The 17,107-nt window shown below is 45.2% G+C and overlaps 1 protein-coding gene across 1 annotated transcript in view; it reads left to right on the forward strand.

The window, feature by feature from the left end:
• The window catches only part of LOC141056094 (alpha-2-macroglobulin-like protein 1), an 80,927-nt gene that overhangs the window by 47,846 nt on the left and 15,974 nt on the right, over positions 1-17,107 (forward strand). The window contains exons 14-17 of the mRNA XM_073552751.1: positions 10,526-10,600; positions 10,902-11,064; positions 15,576-15,766; positions 15,841-16,056. Of these exons, the coding sequence (XP_073408852.1) occupies positions 10,526-10,600; positions 10,902-11,064; positions 15,576-15,766; positions 15,841-16,056 (645 nt within the window). The remainder of the gene's footprint in view (positions 1-10,525; positions 10,601-10,901; positions 11,065-15,575; positions 15,767-15,840; positions 16,057-17,107) is intronic.

The following is a 17,107-nucleotide window of genomic DNA, read 5'->3' on the forward strand; positions in this document are numbered from 1 at the left end:
TCATCTTTCTGCAGGAGACGCGGCTGATGACTCAGGGGCTCATGAGGGAGGCTGAGAGGGAATGGCGGTCTGGTCCCTCTTTTTGGTCACTGGCTGTGGAGCCGTACGCCGGGGTCGCCATTCTGTTTAACACCAGGGATGTGACAGTACATAGGATGACGGAGGTGGTTATGGGAAGGTGTCTGGTCCTGGAAGTCACTGTCCATGGGAGGCGACTCCGGCTTAGTAACATCTATGGGCCACAGACGGTGACTGACAGGATACAGTTATTTAATGATGTCAAGCCTTATCTGTTCACCTCTCTTCCAGTGATAATGGCGGGGGACTTTAATGCCATACTGACATCAGGTGACAGCTCCTCAGGTACAACCGTGACGAGGGATGGTAGGATCTTGAATAACATAGTCCTGCAGGCCGGATTAGGGGACGTCTTTAAACGGGGAGGTCGAAAGCCAAAATTAACCTATTCCTGCTCAAATAGAGGCAGTAGAATAGATCTGGCTTTTGTAAGTCCCATGGAAGTCATTGGTGCCATGAGTGAGAGAGTCGTCCCATACTCAGACCATCTTGCCCTATATTTCTGCCTGGGGTCCACTAAGCGAGCTGATGTTGGTAGGGGGTTATGGAGACTCAATTCCAGCCTCCTCCATGATGTCTCTGTCCAGAGTTGTGTCCACTCCCTTTTGCAAGGTCTTCTACAGAGAGTGGACTTCTATGACAACATGGCCGACTGGTGGGAGGACGTCAAGGATGATATCAGATACCTCTTGAAGAGACTGTCAGTTAAGAAAGGCAGGAGTAAGTATAGCCAGTACCTAAGGCTGTGCAAAGAATTGGAGTCACTCTATTCGGAGGGCGGGGGTAACAAAGAGAAGATTGACCGGCTGAAATCTGAGATAAGGCAGTATCAGTACAGCAGGTATACCTCCTTGGTTCTTGAACGGGATTATGGGGTCTTGGGGGCACCTGATCCCTTTGAGAATTGCCGGGAGCGGGTGGCCAATAAATTGGTCACAGGTCTCATTGACTCCCAGGGTGTATTGCAGGAATCTCGGGAGGGTATCCTGGGGGTTGTGAAATCTTATTATACTGACTAGTTTCAGAGGAAGGCTTTGGATAAACATAAAATGACTCAATTCTTCGAGGCAACTCCAACGCCTGATACTAATGATCAGGACTTTTCTCCTTTGACAGCAGAATTAACGGTGGAGGAGGTTAAGGAGGCTATTGATAAGTTACATCTGAAGAAGGCACCAGGTCCGGATGGTATAACAGCAGAATTTTATAAGAACTTCAGAGACCTCCTGGCTCCAATTCTTGTGTATGTTTGCAAAAATTGTCTAGAAAATCACCTGATGCCCCCCCATCCATGAGAGTGTCCTCATTAATTCTGCTGTCTAAAGGTAAGGAGCCAAGCGACATCAAGAACTGGAGGCCAATTGCCCTCTTGAATGTTGACAGGAAGATTCTGGCAAAGATCCTGTTTTCTAGGTTAGTCTGTTTGTCCCCGGCACTGTTGGCAGGCTCTCAGTTTGGCACGGTAAAAGGGCGGAACATCTCTGGAGCAGTCATCTCGATACGAGAGATGTTGGAGAGATGTAAAGCTCTGCGGTGTGGGAGATATGTTGTCAGTCTGGACCAGGCTAAAGCCTTTGACAGAGTTGATCATGATTATCTGTGGGCCACTTTGTCAAAGTACGGTATTCCAGGACAATTTGTGGATTGGCTGAAGACTTTGTACAGAGAGGCGGTGAGCTTTCCTCTGATTAATGGTTGGCAGGGTGGCACTTTTGGAGTTGAGGCGGGGGTGAGACAGGGCTGCCCGCTGAGTCCACTCCTGTATGTTTTTGCCATAGACCCGTTTTTGAGGTCACTGCAGGAGTGTAACTTTTGGGGGGTGCCGGTCCCCCACTGCTGGCCTCTGAAGGTGGTTGCCTACGCGGATGATGTGACGCTGGTGATATCTAATCCTCATGAGGTGCAGATGTTGTCTGCGGCCATCAGAAGTTACTCAGGGGTCTCCGGGTCTCTGGTCAACCTTGAGAAAATTCAAGCTCTGTGGACATTGCAATCTGACCCAGACTTTGATCTGCCGCAGTTTGTTAAGGCCTCCACCCATATTAAGATCTTAGGGGTTAAATTTGGAAGGGAAGATAATGCCAACCTAAATTGGGAGGAAAAATTGGAGAAGGGAAATGCAAAGGTTCAGCGATGGAAGAACTGGAGGCTGACTTACAGAGAAAGGGTTGCTATGTTGAAGACTTACCTGGTCCCCGTCTTCTTGTATGTCTGTCGTTTTTCCTTTGCCAGAATCCTTCTCGGCGAGGCTCCTCAGCCTGTTCTTCCAGCTCTTGTGGGGGAACAGGATGAACCTGATAAAGAGGGGAATAACGTACATACGGCGGAGTGAGGGCGGGCTGGATATGTTAAATCCAAGGGTTTTCTTTGACTCCTTGTTTCTGAAAGTAAATAGAATATAACTACTATAATACTGCCCCTATGTACAAGAATATAACTACTATAATACTGCCCCTATGTACAAGAATATAACTACTATAATACTGCCCCTATGTACAAGAATATAACTACTATAATACTGCCCCTATGTACAAGAATATAACTACTATAATACTGCCCCCTATATACAAGAATATAACTACTATAATACTGCACCTATGTACAGAATGTAACTACTATAATACTGCCCCCATGCACAAGAATATAAATACTATAATACTGCCCCCAATGTGCAAGAATATAACTACTATAATACTGCCCCTATGTACAAGAATATAACTACTATAATACTGCCCCTATGTACAATAATATAACTACTATAATACTGCCCCTATGTACAAGAATATAACTACTAAAATACTGCCCCTATGTACAAGAATATAACTACTTTAATACTGCCCCTATGTACAGGAATATAACTACTATAATACTGCCCCCTATGTACAAGAATATAACTACTATAATACTGCCCCCTATGTACAAGAATATAACTACTATAATAATGCTCCTATGTACAAGAATATAACTACTATAATACTGCCCCCTATGTACAAGAATATAACTACTATAATACTGCCCCTATGTACAAGAATATAACTACTGTAATACTGCCCCCTATGTACAGGAATATAACTACTATAATACTGCCCCCTATGTACAAGAATATAACTACTATAATACTGCCCCCTATGTAAAAGAATATAACTACTATAATAATGCTCCTATGTACAAGAATATAGCAACTATAATACTGCCCCCTATGTACAAGAATATAACTACTATAATACTGCCCCTATGTACAAGAATATAACTACTATAATACTGCCCCCTATGTACAGGAATATAACTACTATAATACTGCCCCCTATGTACAAGAATATAACTACTATAATACTGCCCCCTATGTACAAGAATATAACTACTATAATACTGCCCCCTATGTACAAGAATATAACTACTATAATACTGCTCCTACGTACAAGAATATAACTACTATAATACTGCCCCTATGTACAAGAATATAACTACTATAATACTGCCCCTATGTACAAGAATATAACTACTTTAATACTGCCCCTATGTACAAGAATATAACTACTATAATACTGCCTCCTAGCTGTGAGGTTGTGTGTCTGTGGTTCTCCTCATGTCTGGAGCAAGCCCAGGGAGGGGCCACCCTGGGCGGGGAGGCTCCCCAAGCAAGGCCCAGGCTTCCCGGCCTACACTGGGAGGAAACTCCCATCCTTCTCATGTGGATGGAAATCCCAGAGTTGCCTCTGCAGGAAATAAACCTCAGAATGGAAGTTCCAGCAGCATGGAGAAAGATCCTGTGTTGAAGTTCAGCACAGGAAAGAAACAGGAGAAAGCTTTGTCTGTGTGCAAGGATGTTTCTGTTAAACAGTCGGCCAGTCAAGGCAAACAGTGTCCAGAGCCTGGAAGGAAATCCCAGAAGGCATCTTCTGCTGAGACCCTGAGTGCTGGAGGGCAGGTGGCTGCACAGAAGGTGAGGCAGAGTCCATCATCAGCTTCAGGTGTGCAGCTCACTCCAGGCAGACAGAGACGGACATCTCTGGAGAAGCAAACACTCCAGGAGAACCTTCAGCTGGGACATGTGGTGACCAGCATGGCGAGCTCTGGACGCACGAGGTTGCAGGCTGGTGGCAGTGGTAAAAGTGTTGTAGAGGCTGGAGTCACAAAACCAGCGACATTAAAAACCAAGGAGTCACCCCCTAAAGCAAGACCCCAGAAGGAGCCGCCGCGTGCCCCGGAGCTACAGCTGGCAGAGGAGATACCAGGACTGGTCAGGAGGATGGGTGAGTTGCAGCAGCAGAGGAATCTTCTGCAAATGGAAATAGACTGCATTTACAAGGTGAAGGCTCCTAATCCTGGGGATCACTCTGTATATGACCAGAGACTGAATGCCCTGGGGGTAGAGCTGGCAACTGTGGTGCGGGACATAGACTGTGTGCTGGCGAGGATGGGGCCCCTGGCAGAGACATATAGGAACCAGGAGCGGTTTAGGTCCTGCGCGCAGGACTCTGCTGGTTCCCGCACAGACATTGTCCCAGGGGGGACCCGGCAGCAGGTACGGCCGGTGCTGCAGCCCGCTAGCTTCTGTTTTAAGGAGGGTCAGATAGTGCACCAGCAGCCACAACTACCTGCGGCAGACCCCAAGCAGGAGCAAGAGGCTCAGATCCCAGCGGTACCACAAATCCCAGCATGCCCAGCACAACAGCAAGACAGTGGACATGAGACTGCATCTACTGTTGGTGTCCAGGAGAGCGATAATTCTGGGGATATTGATACTGTTCATGTGGGGTTGGGGGCTGAAGGGGGTACAGAGACTGTGGTGGACATTGCGCATCCTGATGATGCTATTGAGATTGATGATGGTAATAATAATATTGTGCAAAATGTCTGTGATTTCCCCCCTTTGGTTTCCAGCACACAAGGTGCAACAGGCCCCTCCGCTGCAGACCCTCGCCCTGTCAGTCAGCCCAGTGTGGCCCCACAGGTCCCTCCCAGTAATGTTTGGAGCCGCGGCGCTCCGTCCTTTACCTCCGGCGCCAATTACACCGGGCAGGCTTTCAAAAGGAGGAATGTGGTGCGATTCAGGCACAGAGGTGCCAAGGAGGATCTGCTGGAGAGGAGGCTGGTGGTCAGGGAGCTTCTGTGCCGCCAGATGGGGTTTGCGCCGGTTAATATCTTGGCGGTCATCAATCTGCCAGACAGACAGGGCTATGACATCAGCTTTAAGCTTATGTCTGATCTGGACAGATTCTGGGCCAATTTCCCCAAGTTCAGGGACGCTGATGGCTGGAACAAGTTCAGCTTCATTCCAATATCTAAGCCGGATACCGCCACGGTTAATATCATCTTTTGGAATGAGGCTGTTCCCCCGCAGGACATTGTGGTGTGGCTCCGGAGGCATTGTGACCTTGTCTCCGACCTCACCAAAAACAGGGATGAGGACGGTATATGGACTGGTGGATGGAAGGTGCTGGTGAATTTGCGCCAGCACAACAATATCACGGCTCACTTACCCAACTCCTTTTTTATCGGGAGGGAGAAGGGAGTTTGCTTCTACCCTGGGCAGCCACGAAAGTGTTTTAAGTGTGGTAAAGTGGGTCACCTGGAAAACACCTGTACCGTGGTAAAGTGCAGCCTGTGCGGGGAAGTCGGCCACTTAGCGGCAGATTGCCAGAACATCAAGTGCAACCTCTGTGGGGAGATCGGCCACCCTCACAGGGACTGTCCTGATGCCTGGCACGATATATGCAAGCTCCTTCCTGATGAGGAGTTAGTGACAGGGACAGAGGCTCAGGAGGAGGAGGCTTTAATGTCAGGGACAGTACTGACCAGGTCAGAGGTCCACCAGGGGTCCGCTCAGGTAACATCAGAGCAGCTTTGTACAGAGGGGAGCATGGAGGTCGTCCCTCAGGTCCAGCAGCCAAATGTAGCCACCACTTCAGTATCACCATCTCTAGCTGAAGAAAGTGGCTGTAATCAGGTTAAAAGGAAAAAAAAGGACAAGGCCTCCCGTAAACCTGAGGAGGAGTATGTCACTAGCCAGGGTGGCAGGAAAAAAGTCCAGAGTTCGGCAGGTGTGATGGTTGTGTCCAATAAGTTTGATGTTTTGTCTGAGTCTGATGGGGACTTGGAGGAAGAGATAAAAAGAATAGAGACTGAGTATGACAGGGACGTAGCGGACCTTCCCCCTACAAAACGGAAGCCTGTACCTGCTGACACTGAGATACAGTCTGACATGGAGACCGGTGGTAGTCAGAACATCTGTGACCCAGACTTATGATGGACGCAGATGTCATCTTTCTGCAGGAGACGCGGCTGACGACTCAGGGGCTCATGAGGGAGGCTGAAAGGGAATGGCGGTCTGGTCCCTCTTTTTGGTCACTGGCTATGGAGCCGTACGCCGGGGTCGCCATTCTGTTTAACACCGGGCATGTGACAGTACATAGGAAGACGGAGGTGGTAATGGGAAGGTGTCTGGTCCTGGAAGTCACTGTCCATGGGAGGCGTCTCCGGCTTATTAACATCTATGGGCCACAGACAGTGACTGACAGGATACAGTTATTTAATGATGTCAAGCCTTATCTGTTCACCTCTCTTCCAGTGATAATGGTGGGGGACTTTAATGCCATACTGACATCAGGTGACAGCTCCTCAGGTAGAACCGTGACGAGGGATGGTAGGATCTTGAATAACATAGTCCTGCAGGCTGGATTAGGGGACGTCTTTAAACGGGGAGGACGAAAGCCAAAATTAACCTATTCCTGCTCAAATAGAGGCAGTAGAATAGATCTGGCTTTTGTAAGTCCCATGGAAGTCATTGGTGCCATGAGTGAGAGAGTCGTCCCATACTCAGACCATCTTGCCCTATATTTCTGCCTGGGGGCCACTAAGCGAGCTGATGTTGGTAGGGGGTTATGGAGACTCAATTCTAGTCTCCTCCATGATGTCTCTGTCCAGAGTTGTGTCCATTCCCTTTTGCAGGGTCATCTACAGAGAGTGGACTTCTATGACAACATGGCCGACTGGTGGGAGGACGTCAAGGATGATATCAGATACCTCTTGAAGAGACTGTCAGTTAAGAAAGGCAGGAGTAAGTATAGCCAGTACCTAAGGCTGTGCAAAGAATTGGAGTCACTCTATTCGGAGGGCGGGGGTAACAAAGAGAAGATCGACCGGTTGAAATCTGAGATAAGGCAGTATCAGTACAGCAGGTATACCTCCTTGGTTCTCGAACGGGATTATGGGGTCTTGGGGGCACCTGATCCCTTTGAGAATTGCCGGGAGCGGGTGGCCAATAAATTGGTCACAGGTCTCATTGACTCCCAGGGTGTATTGCAGGAATCTCGGGAGGGTATCCTGGGGGTTGTGAAATCTTATTATACTGACTTGTTTCAGAGGAAGGCTTTGGATAAACATAAAATGACTCAATTCTTGGAGGCAACTCCAACACCTGATATTAATGATCTGGACTTTTCTCCTTTGACAGCAGAATTAACGGTGGAGGAGGTTAAGGAGGCCATTAATAAGTTACATCTGAAGAAGGCACCAGGTCCGGATGGTATAACAGCAGAATTTTATAAGAAATTCAAAGACCTCCTGGCTCCAATTCTTGTGGATGTTTACAAAAATTGTCTAGAAAATCACCTGATGCCTCCATCCATGAGAGTGTCCTCATTAATTCTGCTGTCTAAAGGTAAGGAGCCGAGCGACATCAAGAACTGGAGGCCAATTGCCCTCTTGAATGTTGACAGGAAGATTCTGGCAAAGATCCTGTTTTCTAGGTTAGTCTGTTTGTCCCGGCACTGTTGGTAGGCTCTCAGTTTGGCACGGTAAAAGGGCGGAACATCTCTGGAGCAGTCATCTCGATACGGGAGATGTTTGAGAGATGTAAAGCTCTGCGGTGTGGGAGATATGTTGTCAGTCTGGACCAGGCTAAAGCCTTTGACAGAGTTGATCATGACTATCTGTGGGCCACTTTGTCAAAGTACGGTATTCCAGGACAATTTGTGGATTGGCTGAAGACTTTGTACAGAGAGGCGGTGAGCTTTCCTCTGATTAATGGTTGGCAGGGTGGCACTTTTGGAGTTGAGGCGGGGGTGAGACAGGGCTGCCCGCTGAGTCCACTCCTGTATGTTTTTGCCATAGACCTGTTTTTGAGGTCACTGCAGGAGTGTAACTTTTGGGGTGTGCCGGTCCCCCACTGCTTGCCTCTGAAGGTGGTTGCCTACGCGGATGATGTGACACTGGTGATATCTAATCCTCATGAGGTGCAGATGTTGTCTGCGGCCATCAGAAGTTACTCAGAGGCCTCCGGGTCTCTGGTCAACCTTGAGAAGAGTCAAGCTCTGTGGACATTGCAATCTGACCCAGACTTTGATCTGCCGCAGTTTGTTAAGGCCTCCACCCATATTAAGATCTTAGGGGTTAAATTTGGGAGGGACGATAATGCCAGCCTAAATTGGGAGGAAAAATTGGAGACTGGAAATGCAAAGGTTCAGCGATGGAAGAACTGGAGGCTGACTTACAGAGAAAGGGTTGCTATGTTGAAGACTTACCTGGTCCCCGTCTTTTTGTATGTCTCTGTCGTTTTTCCTTTGCCAGAATCCTTCTCGGCGAGGCTCCTCAGCCTGTTCTTCCAGCTCTTGTGGGGGAACAGGATGAACCTGATAAAGAGGGGTATAACGTACCTACAGCGGAGTGAGGGCGGGCTGGATATGTTAAATCCAAGGGTTTTCTTTGACTCCTTGTTTCTGAAAGTAAATTTTGGGAGCATGGATTCAAACAGTGGCTCCCTGTGGGCGAATAGTATCAGGTATTGGATATTGCCTTTTGCGGAATCTTGGGTGCGAGGCGGCAGTCTCAAGAGGAGGAGGAGGACAGGTGACCACCTCCCCCAGTATCTGGAATATGGTCTGAAGTGTGTCAGGAAGTGGGGACTGGAGAAGTCCTACATTGAGAGTAATACGAGGAAAGATCTGTGTTCTCATATATGTAGGACTTTCTTCTACTCTCCACTGGCCCTAAGAGATTGTGCCACCAGGACCCTTCAGGACAGTCTCCGATTCCTCAACGGGAGGCGACTTCCAGCAAAGTTTTTTGACATTGCTTGGCTGTCGCTACATGGGAAGCTCTTTGTGAGGTGGAACTTAAAATATTTAAGTGTTTCGGATCGGAACTGTCCCCTTGGTTGTCAGTAGGAGGAAACCATGGAGCATTTTATTTGTGATTGCTGGGGAGGTAGGGAAATATGGACGGAAGTATCGACCAAACTGAAAATCCCCAGACTGCTGTCCCTGAAATACCCTGACATTATCTATGGTGTCCCATCCACTGACGGTAACATCGACAGGGGGACAATGTACCTGATCATTACCACCATTAAGTATTACCACTGGCACATGAGAACCCGAGTGTCTCTCCACAGCGAGCCCTTCCATCCCGTCACTGCAGCCACAAAGATACTGTCCGAGCTCAGATGGATAAGAGCGATAGAGATAAAGAAAAGTCAGAGTAATGAGAAACTATGGAGGAATGTGTCTGTGGGATCATAACATGATCGTGTTACTAAAAGTGTTTATTTCATATTCTTCCTTCCACAGGAGTGAAATCTAAGTTACCTTTATTCCTAATGTATTAATTTAGTTCTATAATTATTGTCTGATGCATTCATGAGAATTTATGTTTTGTATTAAGGAAGAATTCTGTTTATTTTAATTGTATTTGTTGGTTTTATACAATAAAAATTGCCCCTATGTACAAGAATATAACTACTATAATACTGCCCCCTATATACAAGAATATAACTACTATAATACTGCCCCCTATGTACAGGAATATAACTACTATAATACTGCCCCCTATGTACAGGAATATAACTACTATAATACTGCTCCTATGTACAAGAATATATCTACTATAATACTGCTCCTATGTACAAGAATATAACTACTATAATACTGCCCCCTATGTACAGGAATATAACTACTATAATACTGCCCCCTATGTACAGGAATATAACTACTATAATACTGCTCCTATGTACAAGAATATAACTACTATAATACTGCCCCCTATGTACAAGAATATAACTACTATAATACTGCCCCCTATATACAAGAATATAACTACTATAATACTGCCCCCTATATACAAGAATATAACTACTATAATACTGCCCCCTATGTACAAGAATATAACTACTATAATACTGCCCCCTATATACAAGAATATAACTACTATAATACTGCCCCCTATATACAAGAATATAGCTACTATAATACTGCCCCCTATGTACAAGAATATAACTACTATAATACTGCCCCCTATGTGTTGTTGCATGAATAGCCTTTTATGAGAACCAGTAATACGTTTGTACATTTTAACTTCAATAACAGAATTTTAATAAACCTATAATGAAATGAGAGCCTGATATAAAGTTCCCCATGACGGTGATATGAATATATTGTATCCGTTCCAGGGTGGGGTGGAAGACGATGTGTCACACAGCTGTTATATCGTAATGGCTTTCTTGGAAGCTGGGAAGCTGCCGACTGTGAGTAAAATGAAGAGCACGTGCCCCAGATTCTTGGCAGGGAGGGTAGCGCAGAAGTGTGGGACAGGGGAATACATCCACATTACATTATAGGGTCATAGTGAAAACATTGGTTTGCATTCCCACTAAAAAGGATGACGATTGAGACCCTTTTTTTTTTTTTGTTCAAAATGTCACTATTGTTAATGTCATTCAGTTGCCCCCATTCCCCATCATGTTGTAGGATCCAGAATACATAGGATATAATAATAATAATAATAATAATAATAATAATAATAATAGTGTCTCCTTTATCTACCAGGACCCTATAGTGGCTCAGGGGCTCTTATGTTTGAGAAACCTAGCACCGAGCATAGCGAATCCGTACACCATGGCGCTGATGGCGTACACCTTTGCACTGGCTGATGAACTGGCAATCAAGCAGATGCTTCTGATCAAACTTTTTCTGGTTGTCGTGTCCTCAGGTAATGTCATCAGGGTCTGTGGGCTGCGGGGTATAATGTATGATGGCAGTCATAGATTTGTAGTAGTGAATGGCCCTATGGGGTCGCTGTCCAGATGATTACGCCATTCCCATCAATGTTGTGATTGAAAGCGTGTTTCTTCTTCTTTCCTGAGTTATGGAACTGTTAGTTGGGAAGGACATGGGATTGGACCTCCGGAACCAACTCGGGATCTCGGTATGGGAATCATTTTGTAATTGCATATTATACACCCCCTCTAGGTGATGTGCAACAATCATGGCACAAACAGTAGTATTGCCATAGAGCCTTCCGTGTTTTTAGGACGTTTTCACACAATGATACTGTGGTAGTGTGGCATTTCTGTCTGAATTTGTGGGGGGGGGGGGAACTTTTCAGTCGGTAGCATCAAAATGGATCCATTAATATGTTAAATCCGCAGAATATTACCGTAGTTCATGTTGTGGATTTGTTGTGAATTTTCTTTATCGAGTTGAGTTATGAACTCTAAATCCACAAAAAACCTGACTGCTGTGGATAATGGAAAGTCCAGAAAAAGTTTTTTTCAAAAAGTGGAAAATGTGTGTGTGTATATGTATGTATGTATGTGTGTATATATATATATATATATATATATATATATATATATATATATATATATATATATATATATATATATACTGCTGTAGGGGAACATAGATTGTCTAAAACCGGAAAACACCTGTAACTCTGAGAGTTCCTTTGACTGGCCCCTGCTAGTCTTTATGTGTCTGTTCCCTGCTAGTCTTTATGTGTCTGGTCCCTGCTAGTCTTTATGTGTCTGTTCCCTGCTAGTCTTTATGCGTCTGGTGCCTGCTAGTCTTTATGCGTCTGTTCCCTGCTAGTCTTTAGGCGTCTGGTCCCTACTAGTCTTTATGTGTCTGGTCCCTGCTAGTCTTTATGCGTCTGGTCCCTGCTAGTCTTTATGCGTCTGGTCCCTGCTAGTCTTTATGCGTCTGGTCCCTGCTAGTCTTTATGCGTCTGGTCCCTGCTAGTCTTTATGCGTCTGTTCCCTGCTAGTCTTTATGCGTCTGTTCCCTGCTAGTCTTTATGCGTCTGTTCCCTGCTAGTCTTTATGCGTCTGTTCCCTGCTAGTCTTTATGCGTCTGTTCCCTGCTAGTCTTTATGCGTCTGGTCCCTGCTAGTCTTTATGCGTCTGGTCCCTGCTAGTCTTTATGCGTCTGGTCCCTGCTAGTCTTTATGCGTCTGGTCCCTGCTAGTCTTTATGCGTCTGTTCCCTGCTAGTCTTTATGCGTCTGTTCCCTGCTAGTCTTTATGCGTCTGTTCCCTGCTAGTCTTTATGCGTCTGTTCCCTGCTAGTCTTTATGCGTCTGGTCCCTGCTAGTCTTTATGCGTCTGGTCCCTGCTAGTCTTTATGCGTCTGGTCCCTGCTAGTCTTTATGCGTCTGTTCCCTGCTAGTCTTTATGCGTCTGTTCCCTGCTAGTCTTTATGCGTCTGGTCCCTGCTAGTCTTTATGCGTCTGGTCCCTGCTAGTCTTTATGCGTCTGGTCCCTGCTAGTCTTTATGCGTCTGGTCCCTGCTAGTCTTTATGCGTCTGGTCCCTGCTAGTCTTTATGCGTCTGGTCCCTGCTAGTCTTTATGCGTCTGGTCCCTGCTAGTCTTTATGCGTCTGGTCCCTGCTAGTCTTTATGCGTCTGGTCCCTGCTAGTCTTTATGCGTCTGGTCCCTGCTAGTCTTTATGCGTCTGTTCTCCTGTGACAATGTCTCCTTCCTTGTGACTAATCCAATTAGAGATGTTGAAACATTATTGCAGAAGGCCGGTTGTACAAAGGGGATCAGGCAAAGCTTTCCCGGAAGCGCCATGACAGGAGTGTATAGTTTTTTTTTGTATTTTACTTATCTACAGTAGCAAAATCTGTAACCAAGTTCTGCCACATGGGAACAAGTTTTTTTTACCACAAAGTTGACTTTTTGTGACACCTACAGGTGAGGTCAGCACATCTGTGAATGCATGATGCCATCAAAGACATGTAGACCCCACATATCAGCAGCACTCCTGAGGCCCTACAGTGCCTTGCAAAAGTATTCGGCCCCCTTGGAACTTTTCATCCTTTTCCCACATATCATGCTTCAAACATAAAGATAACAAATGTAAATTTTTGGTGAAGAATCAACAACAAGTGGAACACAATTGTGAAGTTGAACGAAATGTATTGGTTATTTTAAATTTTTGTGGAAATTCAAAAACTGAACACTGGGGTGTACAATATTATTGTACAATATTATTCGGCCCCTTTAACTTAATACTTTGTTGCGCCACCTTTTGCTGCGATTACAGCTGCAAGTCGCTTGGGGTATGTCTCTATCAGTTTTGTACATCGAGAGACTGAAATTCTTACCCATTCTTCCTTGGCAAACAGCTCGAGCTCAGTGAGGTTGGATGGAGATCGTTTGTGATCAGCAGTTTTCAGCTCTTTCCACAGATTCTCGATTAGATTCAGGTCTGGACTGTGACTTGGCCATTCTAACACCTGGATATGTTTATTTGTGAACGATTCCATTGTAGATTTTGCTTTATGTTTAGGATCATTGTCTTGTTGGAAGACAAATCTCCGTCCCAGTCTCAGGTTCCAGGGGGCCGAATACTTTCGCAAGGCACTGTATATAAGGACACTGACACCACCAGGTCTCACTGTAGGCACCATGCATTTTTCTTTGGACTCCTCACCTTTACACCATACTGTTTTGAAACCATCAGTTCCAAAAATATTTATCTTGGTCTCAACCCTCCAGAGTATAAAGTCCCAGTATTCTTCATATTTTTCATCATGGACCCTGGCAAACAGTAGGGGGCTTTTTTGTGCATGGACTTTAGGAGCGGCTTCCTTCATGGACATGCATTGGTGATGGGAAACACCTCAACCACATTCGGCTTTCTAATTCTTTAGTTAACTGCAGTGAACTTGCTTGTCAACTTTTTTTACCACACTTCTCATCAGAAGATGCTCCTGTTTAGGTCGTAACGTCTGTGGTCACCTGGATGCCTCTGTGAGATTGTTGCAGTTTTAGCCACCGCCATGCTTCACTGTAAACATTATCAAGCCTTTGCAATGTTTCATTGCTGTCAACTCCAAGCTACCACCATACTTCACAGTAGGCAGCATTGATCCATCGTCATGCTTCACTGTAGGCATCAGTAAACCATCAGCAGTATTCTCTGTAGGCATCACCGAGCCTTCACCATGCTTCACTGTAGTCATCTCTGAGTCACTGCCATGTTTCCCTGTAGGCATCTATAAGCTAATTCCTCTGATTTGCTTCTTCTGACCCTGAAAACTTATGCTTCACTGTATACCTCCGAACACTGCTATGCTTCACTATAGGGTCAGTGTAGGGAATGAGCCACTGCTATTCATCACTGTACCAAACTGCCACCAAGTTGCATTTTAGTGAGGTTGTCCTTTTCAGCATCTGCTTCATTCTTCCTTTTCCAAACATACCGCTGACCTATAAGCCTGAAAAGTTCATGTTTTGATTCATTGGTTAACATAAAAGAGCGGCTAAACTTGTGTGGCTTATTTATATGGTTTTGAACATATTGAAGGTGATTCTTTGTGTGCTTTGGGTCAGTAGAGGTGGCGTCTTGGAATTCGGGCAAAGGGACCTTCAGCGTTTAATATGCACCATACTATGCACACTGAAACCTGATCACCTACCTCAGGTGGTTTGTAGTTACTCAAAAACTTTGAACAATGTCCTTCTCAGGAATCTGGTGGCAGAAAGTGATGGCTTCCTCTTTCTGCTGCATCCAGGTAGTTTAGCTTTGCAACCTCTGCATTCAGCTGTATCTTTAGGAACATTCCATGAACCTGAATCCTGATCTTCTCTTAACTTTTTGTACCTCTCTCTTGACAACCGAAGAATATTAGCAACCAGGAGGCCATATCCCATGAGGAATGGGCTAAGATTCCACAGGAACGGTAGTAGATGCTGCTGTCTGGAAATGCATATTCAGATCACGACAGCCAGAGGGTCAGCAAGTGATAACAGCTAGAGAGGGTCTACTAAGTATTAAACACACTGGTCATGAAGGGTGTGTACACTATTATGAGACTGTAGTAGTCAGTAAAAGTGGCATTTTGTGCTGAATTTGGAGAAAGCATTTGTTATAGTAGTTGTGTTGAGCAACTGTATTTGCTTTGTTCTTGTTTCATTAGTTTATTGCAGAAAATTTGTACATTTTGCTAATAAATCTTGGGGATAATTTTGATGGAAACTGTAGGTTAAAATTTATAGCGATACTTGCATTAAACCACTGTAGAATTCTACATGATAGATACGGAAAATTGACTGTGGATTTAGGTTCGCAGTACTTGTTTTTTTTTTGTCAGGTGAGAAAATGTAGGAAATCTTCCATTTTTGTAGTGGTGGGTTGGAATAAAGTATTTTTTGCCCATGTCGTCACATATATTATTCCTGTTGTTGATGACCACGTGGCATGTCTCTCACTCAGGAGACGACTTGTACTGGACGTACTCTCTTCAGAACTATCAAGGCACCGCCAGCGTGGAGTTAAGCGCATACATTGTGCTGGCGTTAGTTACTGGCACCGCGGTTCCGGCAAGTGACGTCGCTAAAGCCTATCGAATTGTCAGTTGGTTGATCAAACAGCAGAGTCCCCAGGGGGGATATGGCTCCACGCAGGTAAAGCTTCCAGAATGTTCAGTGTCTTTTGCGCCATCTTCTACTTTTACAGTATTAATTTTTGCCTCTCACAGGACACAGTCGTTGCCATTCAGGCTGTGACCAAGTTCCTCGCTTTAACGTCCAACCCGAGAGGTTCTTTGGTCATTACGGTTTATAACGGCAGAACAGTCGTGGTGACATTCAGGGTGGATGAAACCAATCGTCTTCTCCTCCAGAAGTCGCCACTACCAAACATCCCCGGGAAATACAGGCTTTTCGTCGAAGGAAATGGATGCGTTCATGTTCAGGTGACTCATGAAGGGTTTCGTATATGGATTTGTGGGTCCCAAGCACTGACCCCCCCCCGAGGGGTCTATAAGGAAAAAGTGCCACAGCAACCAATCACAGCGCAGCTTATATTGTACCAGAACTGCTTAAAAAAAAATGAAACCCGGGTTCAGTTTTCATAAATGAGGCCTAAGGCTAGTTTCACACTTGCTTTTTTTTGCTGCGCGTTTTTCCCGCAAAAAAACGCATTAAAAAAACGCATACAAACGCTGCGTTTTTTTCAAGCATTTTTATGCGCATGCAGGAAAAAAACGCAGCGTTTTTGTGCGTTTGTATGCGTTTTTTGTGCGTTTGCGTTTTTTTACAGACTTTGGAAAAACCCCCAAAAAAAGAAAAAACAACCATTCAACAACACACAAGACCAATGGGACTTCATTGTGGGTGTGGTATGTTAATATATAGACCCTGTCTACAGTATTCTTCACATTTGCTTGATTCTTCTCGTGACCATGGATCTGCGCTGGAAGAGTTTTCACTTCAACTTGGATTTGGACATCGCGATGGCTCAGGCGTATGCAGTTGCTTGCCATGAACAAAGGAAGAGAGAGAGGCAGCGAAGACGGCGGCGTATGTGGATACATCCGATTGTTGAACTCCGGGAGAGCCGTGGGGCATACCACACCCTCTACAGCGAGCTCCAGTCAAACCCGGAGAAATTTACAGATTATATCCGGATGTCCCACGAAAGTTTCATGGATTTGCTTGCTCGTGTCCAACAATCCATCCGGAGACAGGACACACAGCTCCGTCGTGCGATTCCTCCTGAGGAACGGCTACTGGTGACATTACGGTATGTTTTAAAAACCAAGGGGTACGGTCTGATGTTTTTTTTTTAAATTTAGTATTCAAAACCTTGGGTAATTAGTTTTCGTGAATGTACTAATATTTTATTTTATAGTTTTTTAAAATAATATACAGAAATATTAATTTTACTTCTTTGTCTGTTCACAGATTCCTGGCGACTGGAGAAACCCTATCTTCACTACACTTCCAGTACCATATTGGAATTTC

Source organism: Dendrobates tinctorius, unplaced genomic scaffold (assembly GCF_039654945.1).
Source record: "Dendrobates tinctorius isolate UK_male_01 unplaced genomic scaffold, ASM3965494v1 ptg000196l, whole genome shotgun sequence".
NCBI lineage: Eukaryota > Metazoa > Chordata > Amphibia > Anura > Dendrobatidae > Dendrobates > Dendrobates tinctorius.